Genomic DNA, 19,813 nt, shown 5'->3' on the forward strand with positions numbered 1-19,813 from the left:
GAAACTTTTCACCCTCCGTCCAACATCCCCCAACCTTCCAGCTTTACGTTTCTATGACTTCAAGTTTACAAACCATTTCTCCCCCACACACACCAGAGTAAATGCAACGCATCTGCCCTCAGAAGACACACGTGTGTGCACACGCCAGGTGAGGAAGGGTGGCTGTCCCTGGCCCCGAGAAGTGGGCTCAATCAGTTCAAAAATTAAACTCTGCTCTGAGGTTGACCTGAGAAAGCCGTGGATTGAGCTCATACTGTTTCAGACTTTTCAGGCCTCAGTTGTATCTAAATGATTCCCTTCATTCTCACTAGAAGCACCTCCTCCTGACAGTGGGGTTCTGGCTGTTTGTTTGGGCGGGACAGAGGCTACCTGGTCCCGCCTCGGTTCCTGACCTCAGTCTGCTCACCCGCAAGCTTCTGATTTGTATTTTTCTTTTGTTCCCAATAGGTTGATATATGTACTTGGCCACAGGGAGAGCTGGCCTCCTTCTGATGTGTCGTGCCCTTCTATAATCCTGCTGCACACAAAGCACAGTGACCATCTATTTTTGGCTAGAATGAGCTAATTCCATGAGTTTGGTTCTTGAAATTGCCTGACCTCTGTGGACAGTGGAGTGTAGGGAGAGGTGACTGGGGCACCCGTGCCTTGACACCCCATTTTCTTCTCCTGCTCCCCTATAATGCCCTCGCGATGGAAGCAACTTCCTAGGACTTCAGAATGGAAACTGCTGCAGGGCGCTTCTCGTGCATCCCAGTGGGCAGCACGAGGATGGACCGCCAGTGATGCACTCCAAGCCGCCTTCACCTCCTCAAGCACACTATGCATCTTCCAGACACGAGTGGGGCCTCAACACTGCTTGACAGTTTGTGAAGTGCTCTAACATTCTGGACATAATCATGAAGCTTTCATGGACTGCACCACTGCACCCTGTTGTAGGCTACGGAGCTGCACAGTGCAAGAGACATCACTTCCCCAGGAGCCAGCATGGTGCCCGCAGGCTCTCAGCAAACTTCTTTGTTCATTACTGATGAGTCTGACACATTTGATTCAAGTCTTAGCCCATCCTTCCATCTTTATTGTCTAGCATATGGCAGAGAGCACATAGAAAAGAGAAAATGGCCAGGCTGGGTGGCTCACACCTATAATCCCAGCAACCCAGGAGGCTGAGGTGGGAGGATCACCTGAGCCCAGGAGTTAAAGCCTGCAGTGAGCTATGACTGAACCACTGCCCTCCAGCCTGGGCGACAGAGCAAGACCCTATCTCAAAAACAAAAACAAAACAAAACAAAACGATAACGTGCATGTAAATTAACCCCCAACTAAAAGTCTAACACTCTCACAAGAATTATGTCTTCCAGGTGCTTCATTCTAATTCCTATTGAGAAAAATTTCTGTAGCAGACAGGAGTTTACAAATATTCTGCTGCTAAAATTACAAAGTTTAAAGGGAGTATGAAGGTAGTACAAAGAAAAAAAATCCTGGATTAGTAGAGTTATAGAGTCTGGTGTGACAACTCGGCATTTGGGATTTCTGGCAGAGTCCGGTTTTACAGCCCTGTTAATGGCTATAACAAGAGGGTGTAGCAGAAATGCCAGCACTTCTCATCCAAAAGAAATCTCGAAATGTGACAAGGCACAAAAGTCTTGCTGAACATGTCAGAAATCCTGCTGCGTTTTTTGCCACACCTCCTCCACTGATTAGCTACATGCTCTCTGCCATTATGAAATCTCTCACACCTACACCGCAATGGAAGGAAGAAACGATGCTGCTGTCTGCTTCTCTTGCTTTAGGATAGTCTCAGCTATTGCATGGGACTGTTAATGATTCCCATTTCTCTGTGGAAGCACTTCTGCTAACGGGAACTTGCGTTGCTATTATCATTCTATTTTACACAGAAAAAAAACAAGAGATACAGATGAGTTGACTGGCTTGCCCAAGATTGGGGTCCAGCTTCGATCAGGGTCCAGCCTCGAGCCCAGTCTGCCTGGTCCCAAGTCCGTGTTCCCAACTGCTCTGCTCTTCCCCATGGGAGACCCATCCCCTCACTACGTGGTGAGTAACTGAAGTCTCCCTCAATTCTTCTTTCCCTCGCACCCACTTCAAAGTCACCAGTCTAGTCTTTTGCTAAAGTATCCCCAAGTTCATCCTTCCCATTTAACTGTCACTCCTCATGAATGCAATGAGGGTTTGCTTCCCTCCAACCTGGCTGGTCCCTGCCTGGCACTGAAGGGGTACCTCTAAACATGGACCTTTCAATGACCCTTGGCAGAGAGCAGCAAACACTCTGCAATGCCCATAAAGCCCTGAATCTGATCCTAATACCCTGCACCTTCTTCCAAGTAGTACACACATTTGGCATACCACACTCTATCAGCGCCTAGATGCAGAAGTTCCCATACCTTCTCACAGGAGTCAACTCTGAAACTTCTGGGAATTTTGTTAGCCAGTTTACTTTTCGTTGGTGGCTTGAAGTCAGTCATAGTGGGAAAGTGACAAATGCTACAAATCAAACCTCTTGCCCCTGGAGAGCCAGTTGTTAAGCACTGACCAACAGGCCACCACCTGGACACTTTCCCCTTTTTTTTTTTTTTTTTTTTTTGAGATGGAGTCTCACTCTGTCGCCCAGGCTGGAGTGCAGTGGTGTGATCTCCATTCACTGCAACCTCCACCTTCTGGGTTCAAGCGATTCTCCTGCCTCAGCCTCCCAAGTAGCTCGGACTACAGGTGCCCGCCACTACGCCTGGCTAATTTTTTGTATTTTTAGTAGAGACGGGGTTTCACTGTGTTAGCCAGGATGGTCTCTTATCTCCTGACCTTGTGATCCGCCTGCCTTGACCTCCCAAAGTTCTGGGACTACTGGTGTGAGCCACCGCACCCGGCCCATTCTTCAAGCTCCACCTAAAACATCACATCACTAGTGAACCAATGTAATGTCAACAGCCCTGTGTGCATATCTGTTATAACCCACTGAGTTCTGTGACTCATCGTGGGCTCATCTCCCTGGGCCCTCGGACGCCCCACGCTAAAGGCCACACCTGCTGATCCATGTGTCCCACCTCCGATGGGCCTAGCAAGCACATGGCGGCATCCAGGAAGTGCTGACTGGGTGAGGAAGCATGTGAACACATACCTGTGTGTCCACTCTGACTGAGTCACAGAGATGTGCACATGAAAGCACTTCCAATTCATCAGCACTGCCATATCTTCAAATGCAGCCTAAACGCAAAGTATATTTGTTTTTCAAGAAAAAAATTTCTGATGTTCTTAGGAACTTTTCAACATAATATATACTAAATTTCTGCTTACTTTTGGGACTATGAGAATTTAGATTTAAGGGGTGTCGAGGTATTTCTTTTTTGAGACGGAGTTTCACTCTCGTTGCCCACGCTGGAATGCAATGGCACGATCTCGGCTCACTGCAACCTCCACCTCCCAGGTTCCAGCAATTCTCCTGCCTCAGCCTCCCGAGTAGCTGGGACTACAGGTGCCTGCCACCACACCCGGCTACTTTTTGTATTTTTAGTAAAGACAGGGTTTCACCACGTTGGCCAGGCTGGTCTCCAACTCCTGACCTCAGGCGATCCACCCGCCTTGGCCTCCCAGAGTGGCTGGGATTACAGGTGTGAGCCACTGCGCCTGGCCAGAGGTGTCAAGGTATTTCTTGTTGGGATAATCTAGAAGACAAAGACGACTGTCAGCTCACTGGAGAAAGCTGGTCCCTGTATCCTGTGAGGCTGACATGGCGGAACTTCAGGCGGTGTGCTTGAACTTCCACTGTCAGGGATCCGGGAAGGCTCTCAGCTGCTCTGTTCTAACCCCATCTGCTCGAGTCACCTCAAAATTCACATGAGTAAGTGTGAGGTAGCAATTCAGCATCAGCCAGCAGGTCAGGAGACCAGATCTTTACCTTAAGCAGCCTCAGACCAATTTGGCTAACTGAGTCCGGCATCCACAAATGCAGCTCAGTTAACTGAGTTGGTAAAGTGCTCTTTCTACTGGTTTCAAGTAACATTCCCAGAGAGGTAAAACTCCTCTGGCCAACTCCTACAAAGGAACCTGACCCTCCTCGAGGCTGGAAGCAGGGCAAAGGGTCCAGAAGCCAAGATCCTCACAGAGGCACATGCCAAGCTTCCTGCTTCAGAGAGCACTCAGGGTCTGAGGTGAAGAGATGCCAGGCAGCATGCAACCACTAATGAGACAAAAGAAACCAGTTCAAGGTCTTTGATGGTAAGACTTGAGTGGACATGACGAAAACTGGCACCTTTGTGTTATCATTGCTTTCTTGTTCCTCAAAGATTAATCATTAATTTCATTCTTGTGCCTTATTTTTCCCACTTGATCAAAATGGCACTATGGTAACACCTATCCTTCTGTGCTGAGGCAGAGAGGTATTGCCATGTGAGTGTGCTTTGCCTACCATGGCTGTGGGAACCATCCCAGGCCAAAAGCACAAGTGTCTTCCTTCACTGGCTATGGGCAGCCCTGAGTGGGCCAAGCTGGCGCCACATGCACTTCTGTTATCCCTCAGCCCATGCCTCTTCCCAGGTAGTATGAACGGAAAGAAGATCCCGAAGGAAGCTCAGCATACAGCTGTGCCTTCCTGCTCTGTCTCGGCCCACCCAGTCAAAGATGCAAGCTTCTCCCTTGCTTTCTCCTTTCTCTCCTCTTGGTGAGGTGTGGCCCAATCCTTGGAGCTTTGTTGTTGTCTCCACTGGTCCACGTCTCCCCACTGGCTCCACATCTCTCTCCAAAGAATGGAGAGCCACTAATCCCACCTGGAACTTCCCAGCCAGACCAGAAAGGCTGCTTCCTGGCCTTTCCCAAACACCCCCTTCCTTGGGATCCTGACCATGAAAACCCACCATGGACAAGGACACACCCTATTCTCTCCCCGAGAAGGTCACCCGCTGGACATCACTACCAGGGACCCATCTCATCAGGAGAAAGGGGACTTTGGCCATGTGGCCTGGCCACTCATGTCAGGACTTCTACAGCAAGCCCGTGCCACGCGTGTCTTACAGATGGACTTTTAGTACAACTCACCTATGCATGGGGAATGCAGTAAAAGAGGCAGTGAAGAGCCAGCCTGTGCAAAGCTCTGAACGACTACAGGGTCACACCAAGACAACCGAACAGAGTCCAACGTTTATAACAAACTTTCTTAACTCTTACTCACGCTGAATGTTACATTATTAATTATAATTTCAGACTCAAAACTAGGCAATCATCACTCTTTTTGTAAGTCCCGTATTTAGATGGCAAATAAACAGCCAAAAGTTAAGGCATTTGAAGGGCACTTGAAAACCATTCCTTTATGTGGAACCTGGGGTGCTATGATAAAAGGTTAACTATGACCCTCCCAGTACAATCTGCAGAATCATTTATACCACTAAGGCTATATAAGTCACACCACTAAGATATATCTTCAGTTTATTCTTTTTCTTATTAGTACTAGAGTTAAATAAAACACTATGTAAATACCTGGGGCAATGGTGTGAACATTTTTCTTGCTGAAACTAGTTACCAGAATTAAGAAAAAATATCAAACACAACTGACGTGATTTGCACCTTCTTTTGGCCTTGTTCATTGTTGCCAAGAACTATAAACACATCCCCAAAAAAGACAGTAAGGAAGAAGACAAAAAATTACTAACTCGGGAGAAGCAACAACTAAATAAATAGAGAATTACTGGCAATACAATTTAGTCTTAATTTACTGAATGTTATTCTAATAACTGAAATATTCAATTTCCCATGAAGGTAAATTTGTTTATATCTAATCACCCACAGGATCAGCCTGGTTTAATGACTGCTATTCCCACTGCCTTTCCAATAGCAATTATAAGCCATTAGGGGTCTTTGGTCCCTTTCTATTTTAAAACAATTTAATGAATACTTATGAAAGCATTAGAAAATCTTTCAGAAAGCTATAGCAGTCTTTCATGTATGCTTAGAAAAGATAACAACTTTTGTAATACAAAAACAGAGTGTAACAACTCTTATGCCGAGATATTCATACCTTATTCATCTGAAGATCCTGTAGCTGCTGCTGCCAGGCGAGAATAGTTTCTAATCGGCAAATCCAAATATTGATGTTTCCCACTAATACAGACTTCCCTACTCCTCTAATCAGAATGCAGAGGGTAGAGCTTAGGTCTTGCAGAAGATCTTTGATTAAGCGAGGATTGTGGTGGTCATCAAGAACTGGAATACATAAAAATAAAACTATGGATTGACACAGTTAAGCAACACTTTAAAAAACAATCTGGTTTCACAACCCAAATGTCCACTGATAGATGAACAAACAGCGTGTGATCTATACATGAATAGAATACTATTCAGTCTAAAACGGGAGGGAAATTCTAACACATAGTCAGCATGGATGAACCCTGAAGACATTACACAAAGTGAAATAAGCTAGTTACAAAAGGACAAATATATAACTCCACTTATATGAGGCACCTAGAGTAGTCAAATTCATAGAGACAGAAAGTAGAATGATAATTACCAGGGGCTGGCAGGGAGGAGGAATGGGACTCAGTGTTTAAGGAGACAAGAGTTTCAGTTTGGGACAATGAAGAGGTTCTGGAGATGAATGGTGGTGATGGGTGCACAGTAATATACATGTACTTAACGCCACTGAACTGGATGCTTAAAAACTGCTAAAATGGTAAATTTTATGTTATGTATATTTTAGCACAATAAAAAAGATGTAATTTCACTGCATCCGAAAACTGACATCATTTTTGAGATATCACAAATATAACGAGATTTTTTAAAACTTTAAAATTTTATCTGATAAATTTTCAGTTGGGTCTACAATTTTGCTTTTAAAATGGTCAGTTTATACTTTCTTTTGTACTTATCATAAAGTGGCTGCTTTAAAGTGGCTTAAATATAGAGTCATATATTCCTATGTATGTATAAAGTCATGGTGTAAAATTTAAAGTTCCACTTACTAACAGCCAGTAACTTACCAAGGCAAGCTAATTAAAAAGAAAATTACTGGCTTATCTGATGCCTAAGTGAGTAAGTCACAATCCTGCTAATTTTGGAAGCATACATCTAAAATGAACTGTGATTAGCTAAAATCATGAAAAGGTAAAATAGCTTTTTTAAGTTCTGGGATTAGTTATTTTTCCTAGTATATCGCTTTGTATGCAAAAGCAACTTTAAAAAAGTAAACAGCAGTAACAGGACACTGGGAACTAGAGGGATGACCTGTATTTCTGATGTTATCACATTATTTACACAACTGTTTTTGACAGCATGTGTACTAGGTAAAGATAAAAGAAAAATCCCATCTCGTTGCACCAAATTTCTTTTTTTTTTTTTTGAGACAGAGTCTTGCTCTGTGCCCCAGGCTGGAGTGAGTGGCGCGATCTCGGCTCACTGCAAGCTCCACCCCCCGGGGTTCACGCCATTCTCCTGCCTCAGCCTCCTGAGTAGCTGGGACTACAGGCGCCTGCCACCACGCCCGGCTAATTTTCTTGTATTTTTAGTAGAGACAGGGTTTCACCGTGTTAGCCAGGATGGTCTCGATCTCCTGACCTCGTGATCCGCCCGCCTCGGCCTCCCAAAGTGCTGGGATTACAGGCTTGAGCCACCGTGCCCGGCCTGCACCAAATTTCTAATTAAGATTTAGAGTATTAAAAATACAGTGATCATCTTACCCTTTTGAACGATTTTATCCAAAATGTTGAAGTAATTCTTTTGTGCCACACCACTCAATGAAGTTAACTGGGATTTTGCAATTAGCTGCAATAGCTTAAAGGAAAGACAAAAAAAAGCTGAGCAATATATAAATCTATTTAATATGGAATTACAAACCACAGCGATATAACACACGTGCATGAAGATTTCTAACATGCCATCCTAAATTAAGCCACTGTATCAGAGTCCGGGTAAAGGAAACAGTCACTACCCGTGCAAACCTGAAGAGACCTTCATACAAGGGAGCTGAGGCAGCCGCGGCCTGCAACTCTGTCTTCTAGTCTTGCAGGCATTCATTTACTTAGTGGAAGCGTATCTCCTCCCAGAGCCCAGGCTGCAAGAGTCTGAAATGGAGCTTTTAGCTTTCCAGTCTCTGTAGCACAAGGGCATACCAGAAAGAGGCTAGAATGAATGGTTGGGCACTAATAAATATTTCACAACCTAAGCCCATACTCGCAGTTGTTTGCTGAACAGAAAATCGGAAAATCAAACAGCCCTTCCATGTAGAAATTAAAAAGGAAAAACACCACCAAACTCATTAAATAGCATTTTGTATTTAAAAACTCATTATTAAATAGCAAATAAATTGCATTAATATAAAATACTGTAGAATATGTGTTCTAGGAAGCCACAGTAACAAATCCCTGTGACAGAACCTGTGAAGCACAGGTCTCCTGTGGGAATGACGACCAAGGCCCTCCCGGGACGCTCTGCCTGCCCTGCTGGGACGCTCTGATGTGCATCACGGCAGGAGAAAGTGGGCTGCCGCTTTCCTTTAATGCTTTTTGTCCCACTTTATTTTTTATTTTTGCCTAATACATCTTTTCATTCTTTTATTTTCAGCTTTGGTAAATCACTGTTTTAGGTGTGCTTCTTACATACAACTTGGAGTTGGGTTTCACTTTTTGATCCAATCTGAAATCTTTTACCAGCCTTCAGGTTATGTGTATAAGGTTATGTGTTTACATGTATAGATACAACATGTTTGGTCTTAATTTTATGACATGTTTTTGTAGCTTTTTTTGAAAAAGTGTTCGTTCTCTCTGTAGTTCTTCTGAAACTTAGAAATGTTTGCACTATTTTGTCCTAGGGGTTACTTTTGGAATTTTAACTCTACGTAATTCCCTCTCCTGTGGAATCCTCATACAACACATCTTAGCGTTGTTAGTTTCCTGTTCCACATTGTGATAAAACTGCCATTCATCTTGCTCCTTCCTTCCACCCCTCTCCTGTACAACTTGATTTTCGTGAATGACATCTTAGTGCCTCCCTGTGATTACAGGTGAGACAGTCAACAAATCTCTAACCACTGACCTTTTCTCCTCTGCCCTCCACTCACACTCTGCTCCACCACCCTCAGCCACACAGCTGATGCTGTGGAGATTCACTGACATCCAGTCTGATGGACATTGTTTCTCCAGCCAAAAATGCTCATGAGAACAATAAGTATTCCCTGAGTTCTCACATGATCAATACTGTTTGTTTGCAGCCTGGCTACAAAAGACAGTTTGACTGGACATAAAATTCATGGGCCATCCTTTCTTCCTGCAGGATCCCATAAGCAAGGATGACTCCACTATCTGAAGAATTTGGAGAAATTTGAAGCCACCCTGATCTTTTCCCTTCGTAAGAGATGACACGTTGTTTACCCATTGGGAGGTTCTTGCCTCATCTTCAGAGTTTAATAATTCCTGTAGGATGTGGCACACTCATGACCTGTTCTCAGTCTACCTTCCCCAGCATAAAATTTGCCCTCTCACAATGTACGCTTCCATCTATTTTTACCTGAGCAGAATTTTCCTGAACATTATCCTTAAATATTTGTTCTGTCCTTTTGTTTTGTTTTCCTGTTTGAAGATTCCAATGATAAATATGCTGGAACCCCTCTCCCTGTTCTCTACAGCTGTAATTTTCTTTCTAGTTCCTTTTAAACTCATGATTATGGTTTCATTCTTATTAATTTTCTCATTCGTACTATTTCCATCACCTTTTTTTGTGTTTCCCAAAACATCTGTTTTCTCCTGGGCCATTCCAATCCCACCTTTGCCTCTGTGGTGGTTCTCCCGGCAGATGCCATCCTTCCTTCTGCCAACTTGGCTTTGTCTCCTGCTGTCTCACTTGTTTATATAGGTTGAGCATCCCTAATTCCAAAATCCAGAATCCTCCAAACTCTGGAACTTTTGGAGCACTGACAAGTGGAAAATTCCATACTTGACCTCAGGTGAGGGCTGCACAATATTAAAAATACTGTATAAAATTACCTTCAGGTTATGTATATAAGGTGTATGTGAAACATACATGAATTCCAAATTTAGACTTGTATCCCAGCCCCAAGATATCTCATAATGTATATGTAAATATTCCAAAATCTGAAAAAATCCAAAATCTAAACCACTTCCAGTTCTAAGCATTTGGGATAAGGGATACTCAACCTCATTAAAATCTCTTTTCTGTTTTGTGGCATTCCTGCACTGGGATCTTCTGCTACAGAACTGCTTCGTGAGTTTCCTGGTTTTTTTCATTCATGATGAACTGTCTGGTCATGATTCCATCCTGCTTCACAGACACATTTCCCACAGTTTCCTTAGAGAATATCCATGCAGTGACATCACCTTCTTCTCTAACAGGCATTTCAGAGTGAGGTGGAACTTCCAAGGTGCCTGTTTTGCAGAGGCCCTCAGGGTAGGGGGAACGGCAGCTTTCAGCCTTCCCAGTTCCAGTGCTCTTCCCCCAGCTGCTACCTGCATGTATGTGAATCCCTGGGTGACCCCCCAGCCCATGTCTCTGAGTAAAACTGGATCCGGGAAGCCCTTTGCTGTCAGTGGTCCTGCCTGGAACTTCTGCACTCTGTAAGCTGGAGTTGAACATCTGCAACTCAGGCTCTCAGTGCACAGGGCATGTGGGGTTCATCTTCTAGACCGGACCCTGACAAGTGCTTTTGTTAGCCTGAGCCCTTCTGCTCAGTTCTGCCTATACTATCGCTGCCCAAGCTTAGCTACTTTTGGTAAGCTTCATGCACATTTTAGAGTCGGTGAATTGCATCTGCCTCTTGTTTCTCTGAAAACGGAGTTTTTCATCCCTTCCTTCCTACTCTTCCAGACTTTCTTGATTTCCAGAATGAGCAATCACTAAGTCGTATACTCAGTCCCAAATAACATTATAAATGTGACAATTACATGATAATCTTTGGGGGAAAAACATTCTGTGATTTCTAACATATTTACATAAAAATATCTTACACTAAAATACACCAGTTGAGGGCATTGGCCAGAGATAAGATCAGGTTACGCCAAGCAAAGCTGAGAAGACCATTGTTAAAATTTCAATCCTGTTCCTTTATCTTTTCAAATTAACTGAATATTGTTATTGAACTTCTTCTTTGTTTTAATGTTGAATAGCACCCCTTTTCCCTACCTCACTTTAGAATCAATTTAGAGAAAGGATTCAGGCCAACTGAGGTTATCAGCATTATTGCTAATAATAGCTGGACTGGCAGATGCGATTCAGATTCACACAGCAATGGATTTCCTAATCTGAATCCTAGACTGAGATGATGCCAGCAAGCCCTAAGCATTGCTTAATAACCAAAGCCTCCCCAGATAGGCTTCTTGCCCTACAACACTGAAGACATGAAAGAAACAGACCAAAATGTACAAGTATCTTTTATTCCTCAAAGGAAAAAAGAAGAGTTACACATGTCTGTTTCTCACCAATAAGAGGGGTCAGGGCAGAGGGAATCTGGGAGAGACAGTTCTACCACCACAGTTCCCAAAGCATCGTCTAGGGGCCTCTTAAGGGAGCCCAAGATCTAAACTATTTCCACAGTTTCACTAAGATAGGATTTTCCTTTTCTACCCTCACATTTGTTAGTGTGCAGTGAAGTGCTCCAGAGGCCCCAAGATGCTACATTACAGAAGACTGAACTCAGGAGCAGAGATGAGGAATGATCCCCTCCATCACATCAGACACCAGGAGGGTGTGCCAAGGTGTGAGATAGTCCTCTGGTTTTTGGTTTTTTTTTTAAGACGGAGTTTCATTCTTGTCCCCTAGGCTGGAGTGCAATGGCGTGATCTCGGCTTACTGAACCACTGCTTCCTGGGTTCAAGCGATTCTCCAGCCTCAGCTTCCCAAGTAGCTGGAATTACAGGTGCGTGCCACCATGCCTGGGTAATTTTCTGTATGCCTGGCTAAGTTCTGTATTTTCAGTAGAGACAGGTTTCACCATGTTGGCCGGGATGGTCTCAAACTCCTGATCTCAGATGATCCGCCCACCTCGGCCTCCCAAAGGCTGGGATTACAGGCGTGAGCCACTGCACCCAGCCCAATTCTTACTTTTACATAAATGCAGAAATATTTTAAAAATTGTTTTAATTTCTAATGTGGCAAACATTAATAGATATAACTCACATGACCCAAATCTCTTTGGGGTCCTCAGTAATTTTAAAAAGTGAAAAGGACCCTGGAGACATTTGGTTTTGGACCTGCTGCTCCACTAGGGGAGGAAATACCAGGAACAGAGAACACGTGTCCCCTGGGAGGTAAGCCTTCCCGACCACCCCGTTCCCATCATCGAAGTAAGTTTTCTACATTTCTCTAATATCATGTTTTAAAATTCCTTTTAAAAAGACTGAACTCATCAGCAGAAGGCATGGGATTAGCCTTCTGATCCTTCAGAAGCACGGTCAGTTTAGACTAGTTACACACACAGGACTACAAAATGGACACCACCAGGCATATGTAAGCATAGAGGTGAGAAGGGCCATGTTCATAGCTGAAAAGATTGCATTTCCGGTTAAAATAGTAATTAAGATAACACGGCAAAAGACATTTAACAAAGAAACCATCATCATTCACAAGCCTCTAATTAGCTATAAAGCAAAGTCTGTTGGGAATTTAATGAATATTTGTTAAAAATACAAATACCGTAGGAAGTTTTTTATACAGTCATGGGTCGCTTAACAAGGGGGTTACAATCTGAGAAACGCATTGTTGGTAATTTCGTCACTGTGTGAACATCACAGAGTGTATTACACAACACCTACACAGCTAGACCACAGACCTTATACAACATGTTCATGCACAGAACCGCAACTGTAACATAATGGCAAGTATCTGTGTATCTAAACCTATCTAAACACAGGAAAGGTACAGTAAGAATAGGAAATAATCTTATGTGGCCACCACACTACACGTGGTCGATCACTGACCAAAACCCCGTTATGTGGTGCATGACTGCATATCTCCTCAAATCTGACAATTCTAAACAAGTAAAGATGTGGAAGAATTAGATAAACAGAAAGAAAGTACATCCTTCAAATAGAGAATCTGTATTTTTCTCACACATCAATAGAATCTTTATAAAAATCAATTATAAAGAAGTCCACAACGGAAAACTTAATCATTTCAAATAATTAGAGATCTTAAAGGCCAAGCTCTCTGGTGATAATATAATAAAACTAGAATTTGATAAAGTTAAATAAAATTACAGCTATTTGAAATTTGAGGTCCATTCCTGAACACTCTTGGATCTGGGAGCAAACTGGCACTGCATGTGTGTGCCTGTGATCCTGAAGGGCCTCACGTATATGGGGAAGGGAAGAGAAACAATGTCCGCGACCTCTATTTTTAAAGTCAGCCTTACTACAGAACACAGAAAGTATTCTTCACTGGGCAGACCAAATCAACTTTGCTCAGTCTTCACCTTTGGGTTCCTTTAGATTTATAATTAACTATAAGCATTTACTGAGTGATTATTATAAAGGCACCATCTGAAGTAGCTGATGCCCTTCTAATGCCGGTAATGCCCCTGTGAGGTAGGTCTTACTATTATCCCCACTCTACAGATGAGAAAACTGAGGCAGGGAGAGAAGAAGCTGGCCCCAAGGCCACATCACTGAGGAGGGAGAGGCCAGACCTGGAGAGCAGGGGGATCCCACAATCCGTGCTTGCGCCTTCCTGCTCTGCTGCTTCCCATCTAGTGTGTGTGCCAGACAGAATTAATAACCTGGAACAGCCCTCAGTGATCTCAACTTTGATTATCTAATTTTAAAAAGATTTCTTAAGTTTATTGTCTTTTACAAAAAAGGGACGTAATCTAGTGAGCCAATGCAGAACCATGCAGACTTTGTAGTTTTCATCAACTCTCTGGAAGCTCCAGCCACTTTCCTCCGGTCCTTTAGCAATGTGTGGACTGCCTGCCGGCCCCTGCCCGGAGGTAAGGAAGCACCGCACTACAACCTCATGCAGGCTGGATTGAAACATGTCCTCCACTTCAGGCTTAGGAACCAGCGCCCCTCCTACAACTCACAAGTTGCTCAAGCAGAGGTCTGTGAGAAGTGATTCTATTTTGGGGGTTGTCCCTTTTCTCTGCTTTTCTTGGGAACCATTTTGACTCTCTGTCAAATGTCCACTGACTTCTAGCACTGGCAGAAAGAAAGACTGCTTTTTCATCTGAAACTGAACTATTACACAACATATAATTTTATTTTGGTAAAAGCATTCTTAGTTGCTGCGTTTAGTCATACTCTACAAATTATCTTGTTGATAGGATAAATATGGTGAGAATTAAAGAAAAATGAAGATGGCAGTGGATACTTGCAGAGTACTATTAATACCGGCATTTCAAACTTCCAGTATAATTTGGATATTTGCCTGGAGAACAAGCTCTTTTTGGCATGCCATCTAATGAGGAGCCTTATATTCCCAGTGTGCTCAAACTGCCTGACACCACCTATCCACCATCGTCAGCAATCTATGTTCAATTTTTCTTAAAAACATCAGCGCTACAAGGTCAAATTTAATTCAACTGAGGTCAGACTCTCGGACGAGCCGAGCAGCACTTCCTTCAATAGAAATAGACATTTCTGAATGGTGACAACACCGACATTTCTTGGACTTTCTTTAACAAATCTGTTCTTAGGAGCATTAACATACTTTGTTAATACACTTTAATCTGGCATTTTTAAGGGGGCAATTATAGGAAGTACCTGGAATTAAATAGCCTACAACCAATTCTTGAATCAACAATTAGGAAACTTGAAAAATATATATGTAAATATATCTTTTTCTGTGTAAGTCAAGTCCTGCTAACTTAGGAAATTAGAGGACATCTTTGTGTAGAATCTTTTTATAAAGTGGAAATAGGCCGGGCACAGTGGCTCACGCCTGTAATCCCAGCACATTGGGAGGCTGAGGCAGCCAGATCACCTGAGGTCAGGAGTTCGAGACCAGCCTGACCCATATGGCAAAACCCCCTCTCTACTAAAAATACAAAAATTAACTGGGCGTGGTGGCAAGTGCCTGAAATCCCAGCTACTCGGGAAGCTGAGGCAGGGAAATCTCTTGAACCGGGGGGTCGGAGGTTGCAGTAAGCCAAGATTACGCCACTGCACTCCAGCCTGGGCGACAAAGCAACTCTGTCTCAAAAAAATACAAAATGTAAAAAAAAGAAAGTGGAAATAACTTCCTCTGTTTCTGACTATGCAGTTTGTTTGAAGGAAGAAAACAGAAAAACAACCTGTAGGTTCAGTACAACAATCAGCAAAAATGTAATTATCTTAGAGTATCTTAATAGTTCTTCAAGTAGAATTTACGGAGGAGTTTAACTGTGGTAAAAAAATAATTGGAGTAACTTAGAAAACATTTATGTATACAACAGTTGGTTTGTATGCTCAGTCACTCATTCATTTTAGGAATAACAAGTGCCTACTACTAGCCAGGTGCTTGGGATATAGCAGGGCCTACTGAATAAATTATTATACAACAATAAATCAGCATTGGATTGTGTCGCTTAAAACAACACTCACCAGAGCAAACAAAAGCCTGATTGGCAACACGATCTGAAATTTTAAAGACAGCCCTTTTCAACAGTTCCATCTAATTCACCAGGTCATTATTTTAAAATGTCATATGGGATTTCTGGGTCAAATGGTATTTCTGGTTCTAGATCCTTGAGGAATCATCACCACACTGTCCTCCACAACGGTTGAACTTACACTCCCACCGTGTAAAAGTGTTCCTATTTCTCCACGGCCTCTCCAGCATCTGTTGTTTCCTGACTTTTTAATGATTGCCATTCTAACTCGTGTGAGATGGTATCTCACTGTGGTTTTGATTTGCATTTCTGTAATGACCAGTGATGAGCATTTTTTCATATGCTTGTTGGCTGCATAAATTTCTTCTTTTGAGAAGTGTCCGTTCATATCCTTTACCCACTTTTGGATGGGATTGTTTTTTTCTTGTAAATTTGTTTAAGTTCTTTGTAGATTCTGGATATTAGCCCTTTGTCAGATGGATTGATTGCAAAAACTGTCTCCCTTTCTGTACGTTGCCTCTTCACTCTGATGATAGTTTCTTTAGCTATGTAGAAGCTCTTTAGTTTAACTAGATCCCATTTGTCAATTCTGGCTTTTGTTGCCATTGCTTTTGGTATTTTAGTCATGAAGTCTTTGCCCATGCCTATGTCCTGAATGGTATTGCCTAGGTTTTCTTGTAGGGTTTTTATGGTTTTAGGTCTTATGTTTAAGTCTTTAATCCATCTTGAGTTAATTTTTGTAAAAGGTGTAAGTAAGTGGTCCAGTTTCAGTTTTCTGCATATGGCTAGCCAGTTTTCCCAACACCATTTATTAAATAGCGAATCCTTTCCCCACTGCTTGTTTTTGTCAGGTTTGTGAAAGATTAGATGGTTGTAGATGTGTGGTGTTATTTCTGAGGCCTCTGTTCTGTTCAATTGGTCTATATATCTGTTTTTGGTACCAGCATCATGCTGTTTTGGTTACTGTAGCCTTGTAATATAGTCTGAAGTCAGGTAGCATGATGAAAAGATTATAAATCATTCTACTATAAAGACACACACATATGTTTACTGTGACACTGTTCACAATAGCAAAGACTTGGAACCAACCCAAATGCCCATTGGTGATAGACTGGATAAAGAAAATGTGGCACATATACACCATGGAATACTATGCAGTCATAAAAACAGATGAGTTCATGTCCTTTGCAAGGACATGGATTAAGCTGGAAACCATCATTCTCAGCAAACTAACACAAGAACAGAAAACCAAACACCACATGTTCTTATTCATAAGTGGGAGTTGAACAATGACAACACATGGACACAGGGAGGGGAACATCACACACCAGGGCCTGTCAGGGGTTCGGGGGCTAGAGGAGGGATAGCATTAAGAGAAATACCTAATGGAGATGACGGGTTGATGGGTGCAGCAAACCACCATGGCATGTGTATACCTGTAACAAACCTGCACATTCTGTACATGTATCCCAGAACTTAAAGTATAATTTAAAAAAAAAAAAATTGGAAAAAAAAAAGTCATGACGCATTTAAGAGAGTCACTTAATTTACATGAGAGGAAAATCAAAGTTTACAGACTTAGAAAACGACATCTTAATGAAAAAGCTCTTCACGGCTGTCAGGATGACTGCACTTTTGGTCTCTGTCCTTGATTCCATTGTGACCTTCAGCCCATCTCTCTGGGCCCCATTTTCTCATCTTTACCTCTTGGGTCATAAATGGATCTCCATGCAGCTGTCATCGCTCTGCCTACATCCTCCTCAAAAGAAAATAAAAATAGTGGCTAACACAGAGTACAGACTGTTCTAAGAGCTTCCTATGATGGAATAATCTAATCTTCATAACAGTGCTCTGAGGTAGATGCTAAAATCTACCAGATACTATGGATGAGATAATGAAGTCATATGCTTGAGATCCCTGAGTAAATAAATAAGAAAGAGACAGAACTCCAACAGCAGCCATGTGGCTGCAGAGCCTCTCTCCCTCCCTGCCTCACCCTCAAGTCCACACCGGGGAGGGCTGAGGGTCACTCACTGAGCATCTTTCCCATGTGCTGCTGTGAGGCTGCTGCTATTAACTTGCTGCTATGGAGTAGTCATTAGTAGAAATTATGAAAAAAATTGAAAAAAAATCTTCATATAGCCAGAGATTCTAGCCTGAGATGTCTTTCCTTACTTGCTTATTATTATTTGTAAAAACAGGGTCTCCCTATGTTGCCCAGGCTGGCCTCCTGCCTCGGCCTTCCAAAGTGCTGGGATTGCAGGTGTGAGTCACTGCACCTGGCCACTTTTCCCCCATTTAATAGATCCCTGGGATACTGGGAAGCAGAAGTCCATCTCCAGACATGAGGAGCAGGTGGGCTAAAGGAAACAGGACTGGGGAGTCTTAGAGGGGCAGAGCAATGCCCAGGGACACAGAAATTTTTGAATAAAGACAAGAGTGACTGACTATTTGCCTACATCTAAAGCAAATGAAAACATAAAAATAAATGGTGGCAAGATACTAAACTAAAAATACTCTACCCCTGAAAGTATGTGACACTGGATGTACTATCTGATTGGTCCAGCCATAGGCAGAGAATGAAATACTTCAGATAATTTACCAAATAACTAAAATTAGATATATAAACTTTACGATTCTGAAAACATTTTTCCTACAGATGTGTGTACTTTAGCAAACACAGCATATTTAACATTTTTATAAATTTCAGTTGCACACCGTGCAGCTTTCAGGAAGCTTTCATGCTGTGCACTGCCCTGCATGCACCTACCAAGCCTGGGGCTATTCACGCCTGGCTGTCAGAAGCCACCTCCTGACTGCCAGGGGGATGAGGGAGCAGGCTGTTCTTCTCAGTGCTATAAGCAAGCCCAGGACTCCAAGGGAATGACAACAAATGTGTAAAACCCACAGTCATATTAACCTACAGGCTCAGGACCCAGTTCTACTTCCTCCAGACAGCTTTTGGGTACTGGTCTCCCTCTCTGTGTTACAGCCGTCCTGGGTTTGCTGGGCACCTCCGAGTTCACGGAAGTGCAGCTCCTCACTGCAGCTGGGACACACTTATTCCACTTTGACAAAGGGGGTGTTATTTTCAGCAGTGGGTGAACAGCAGTGAACAAACCAAGCCCCTGCTCCTGGGGCTCAACTGGGATGGGGATGCAGACAACTTAAACACGTGACCACTGGCACACCTGAGGGCCAGGGAAGTGCTGCTGATATCATGGGGGTGGTGAGGCCAAGGTCCCAGCCAGGTAGGCTTGCACTGGTATTGCCACAACCCTGTGATCGGTGGCACACAAGATTTCATGGTGGGACTGTGAACAGAACTGGATTTCAAAGTTTCTTGAAAGGATTAGTTAGAAAAGACAAGGTATGTTGATCTGCACACAGGAGGTGCTCAGCGATGCCAACACTGACGGGCTCCTCCTGCCTTGAGTGAAGAGCATCTGCCCCTGGACAGTGAACAAAAGCTGGGGCCATTTTATGCCTCCAACAACACACCTGGCTCAAACTCAACTTCAAAGATTAGAGTAAAAACGAAATTTCCATTCCAAACTACTTATCTTTATTTTGACAACTGAAACAATCTGTAATTGAACACTATATTCTATACTAGCTTTTATCCTAAGACTATGTAGTAATCATTGATTAGTCTCAGTCTAAAATTCGTAAGTTTAGATGGACAAAATGATTTTACATAAAACAAAATGTTAGTTGAAAGATACAGGCTGGGCATGGTGGCTCACACCTGTAATCCCAGCACTTTGGGAGGCTGAGGCAGGTGGATCACTTAAGGTCAAGAGTTTCAGACCAGCCTGGCCCACATGGTGAAACCCCATCTGTACTAAAAATACAAAAAAGAATTAGCCAGGCATCATGGTGCATGCCTGTAATCCCAGCTACTCAGGAGGCTGAGGCAGGAGAATCACTTGAACCCAGGAAGCAGAGATCATGCCACTGCACTCCACCCTGAGCAACAGAGTGAGACTCCACCTAAAAAAAAAAAAAAAAAAAAAAAAAAAAGATACATATTAAGTTTTGCACACAAATTCTTAGGGCAGATATTACTAAATGCCGTTAGAAAAAAAGGAAACCTTTTATCAAGCATTTCAAAAAAATGCTTCTACATTTCTAGTTTATAGGTATTCTAATAATACTGAGTGACATTATGGACAACTTAGCCTAAATTATGGAAAATCATATTATTTAGAAGAACTGCAAGAGAATCCTCTCAGTTGTTGTAGTAAGTGTTGCTATAAACATTTAAAACAGCAAACAAATACCAAA

General features: G+C 42.8%; 1 protein-coding gene and 1 long non-coding RNA gene across 16 annotated transcripts in view; one reads left to right on the forward strand and one right to left on the reverse strand.

The window, feature by feature from the left end:
* The window catches only part of FBXO25 (F-box protein 25), a 64,732-nt gene that overhangs the window by 11,726 nt on the left and 33,193 nt on the right, over positions 1-19,813 (reverse strand). For all 15 annotated transcript variants that reach the window (XM_023219131.2, XM_023219121.2, XM_023219133.2 and 12 more), the window contains 2 exons: positions 7,674-7,767; positions 6,020-6,204 (listed from right to left, as the gene is read on the reverse strand). In XM_023219131.2, coding sequence (XP_023074899.1) covers positions 6,020-6,204; positions 7,674-7,767 — 279 coding nt within the window. The remainder of the gene's footprint in view (positions 1-6,019; positions 6,205-7,673; positions 7,768-19,813) is intronic.
* Positions 452-6,729, forward strand: LOC116418857. The gene is made up of 2 exons (XR_004229026.1): positions 452-2,052; positions 5,022-6,729. It is a non-coding gene; the product is annotated as an uncharacterized LOC116418857 (long non-coding RNA).

The sequence above is a fragment of the Piliocolobus tephrosceles genome, chromosome 7 (assembly GCF_002776525.5).
Source record: "Piliocolobus tephrosceles isolate RC106 chromosome 7, ASM277652v3, whole genome shotgun sequence".
Lineage (NCBI taxonomy): Eukaryota > Metazoa > Chordata > Mammalia > Primates > Cercopithecidae > Piliocolobus > Piliocolobus tephrosceles.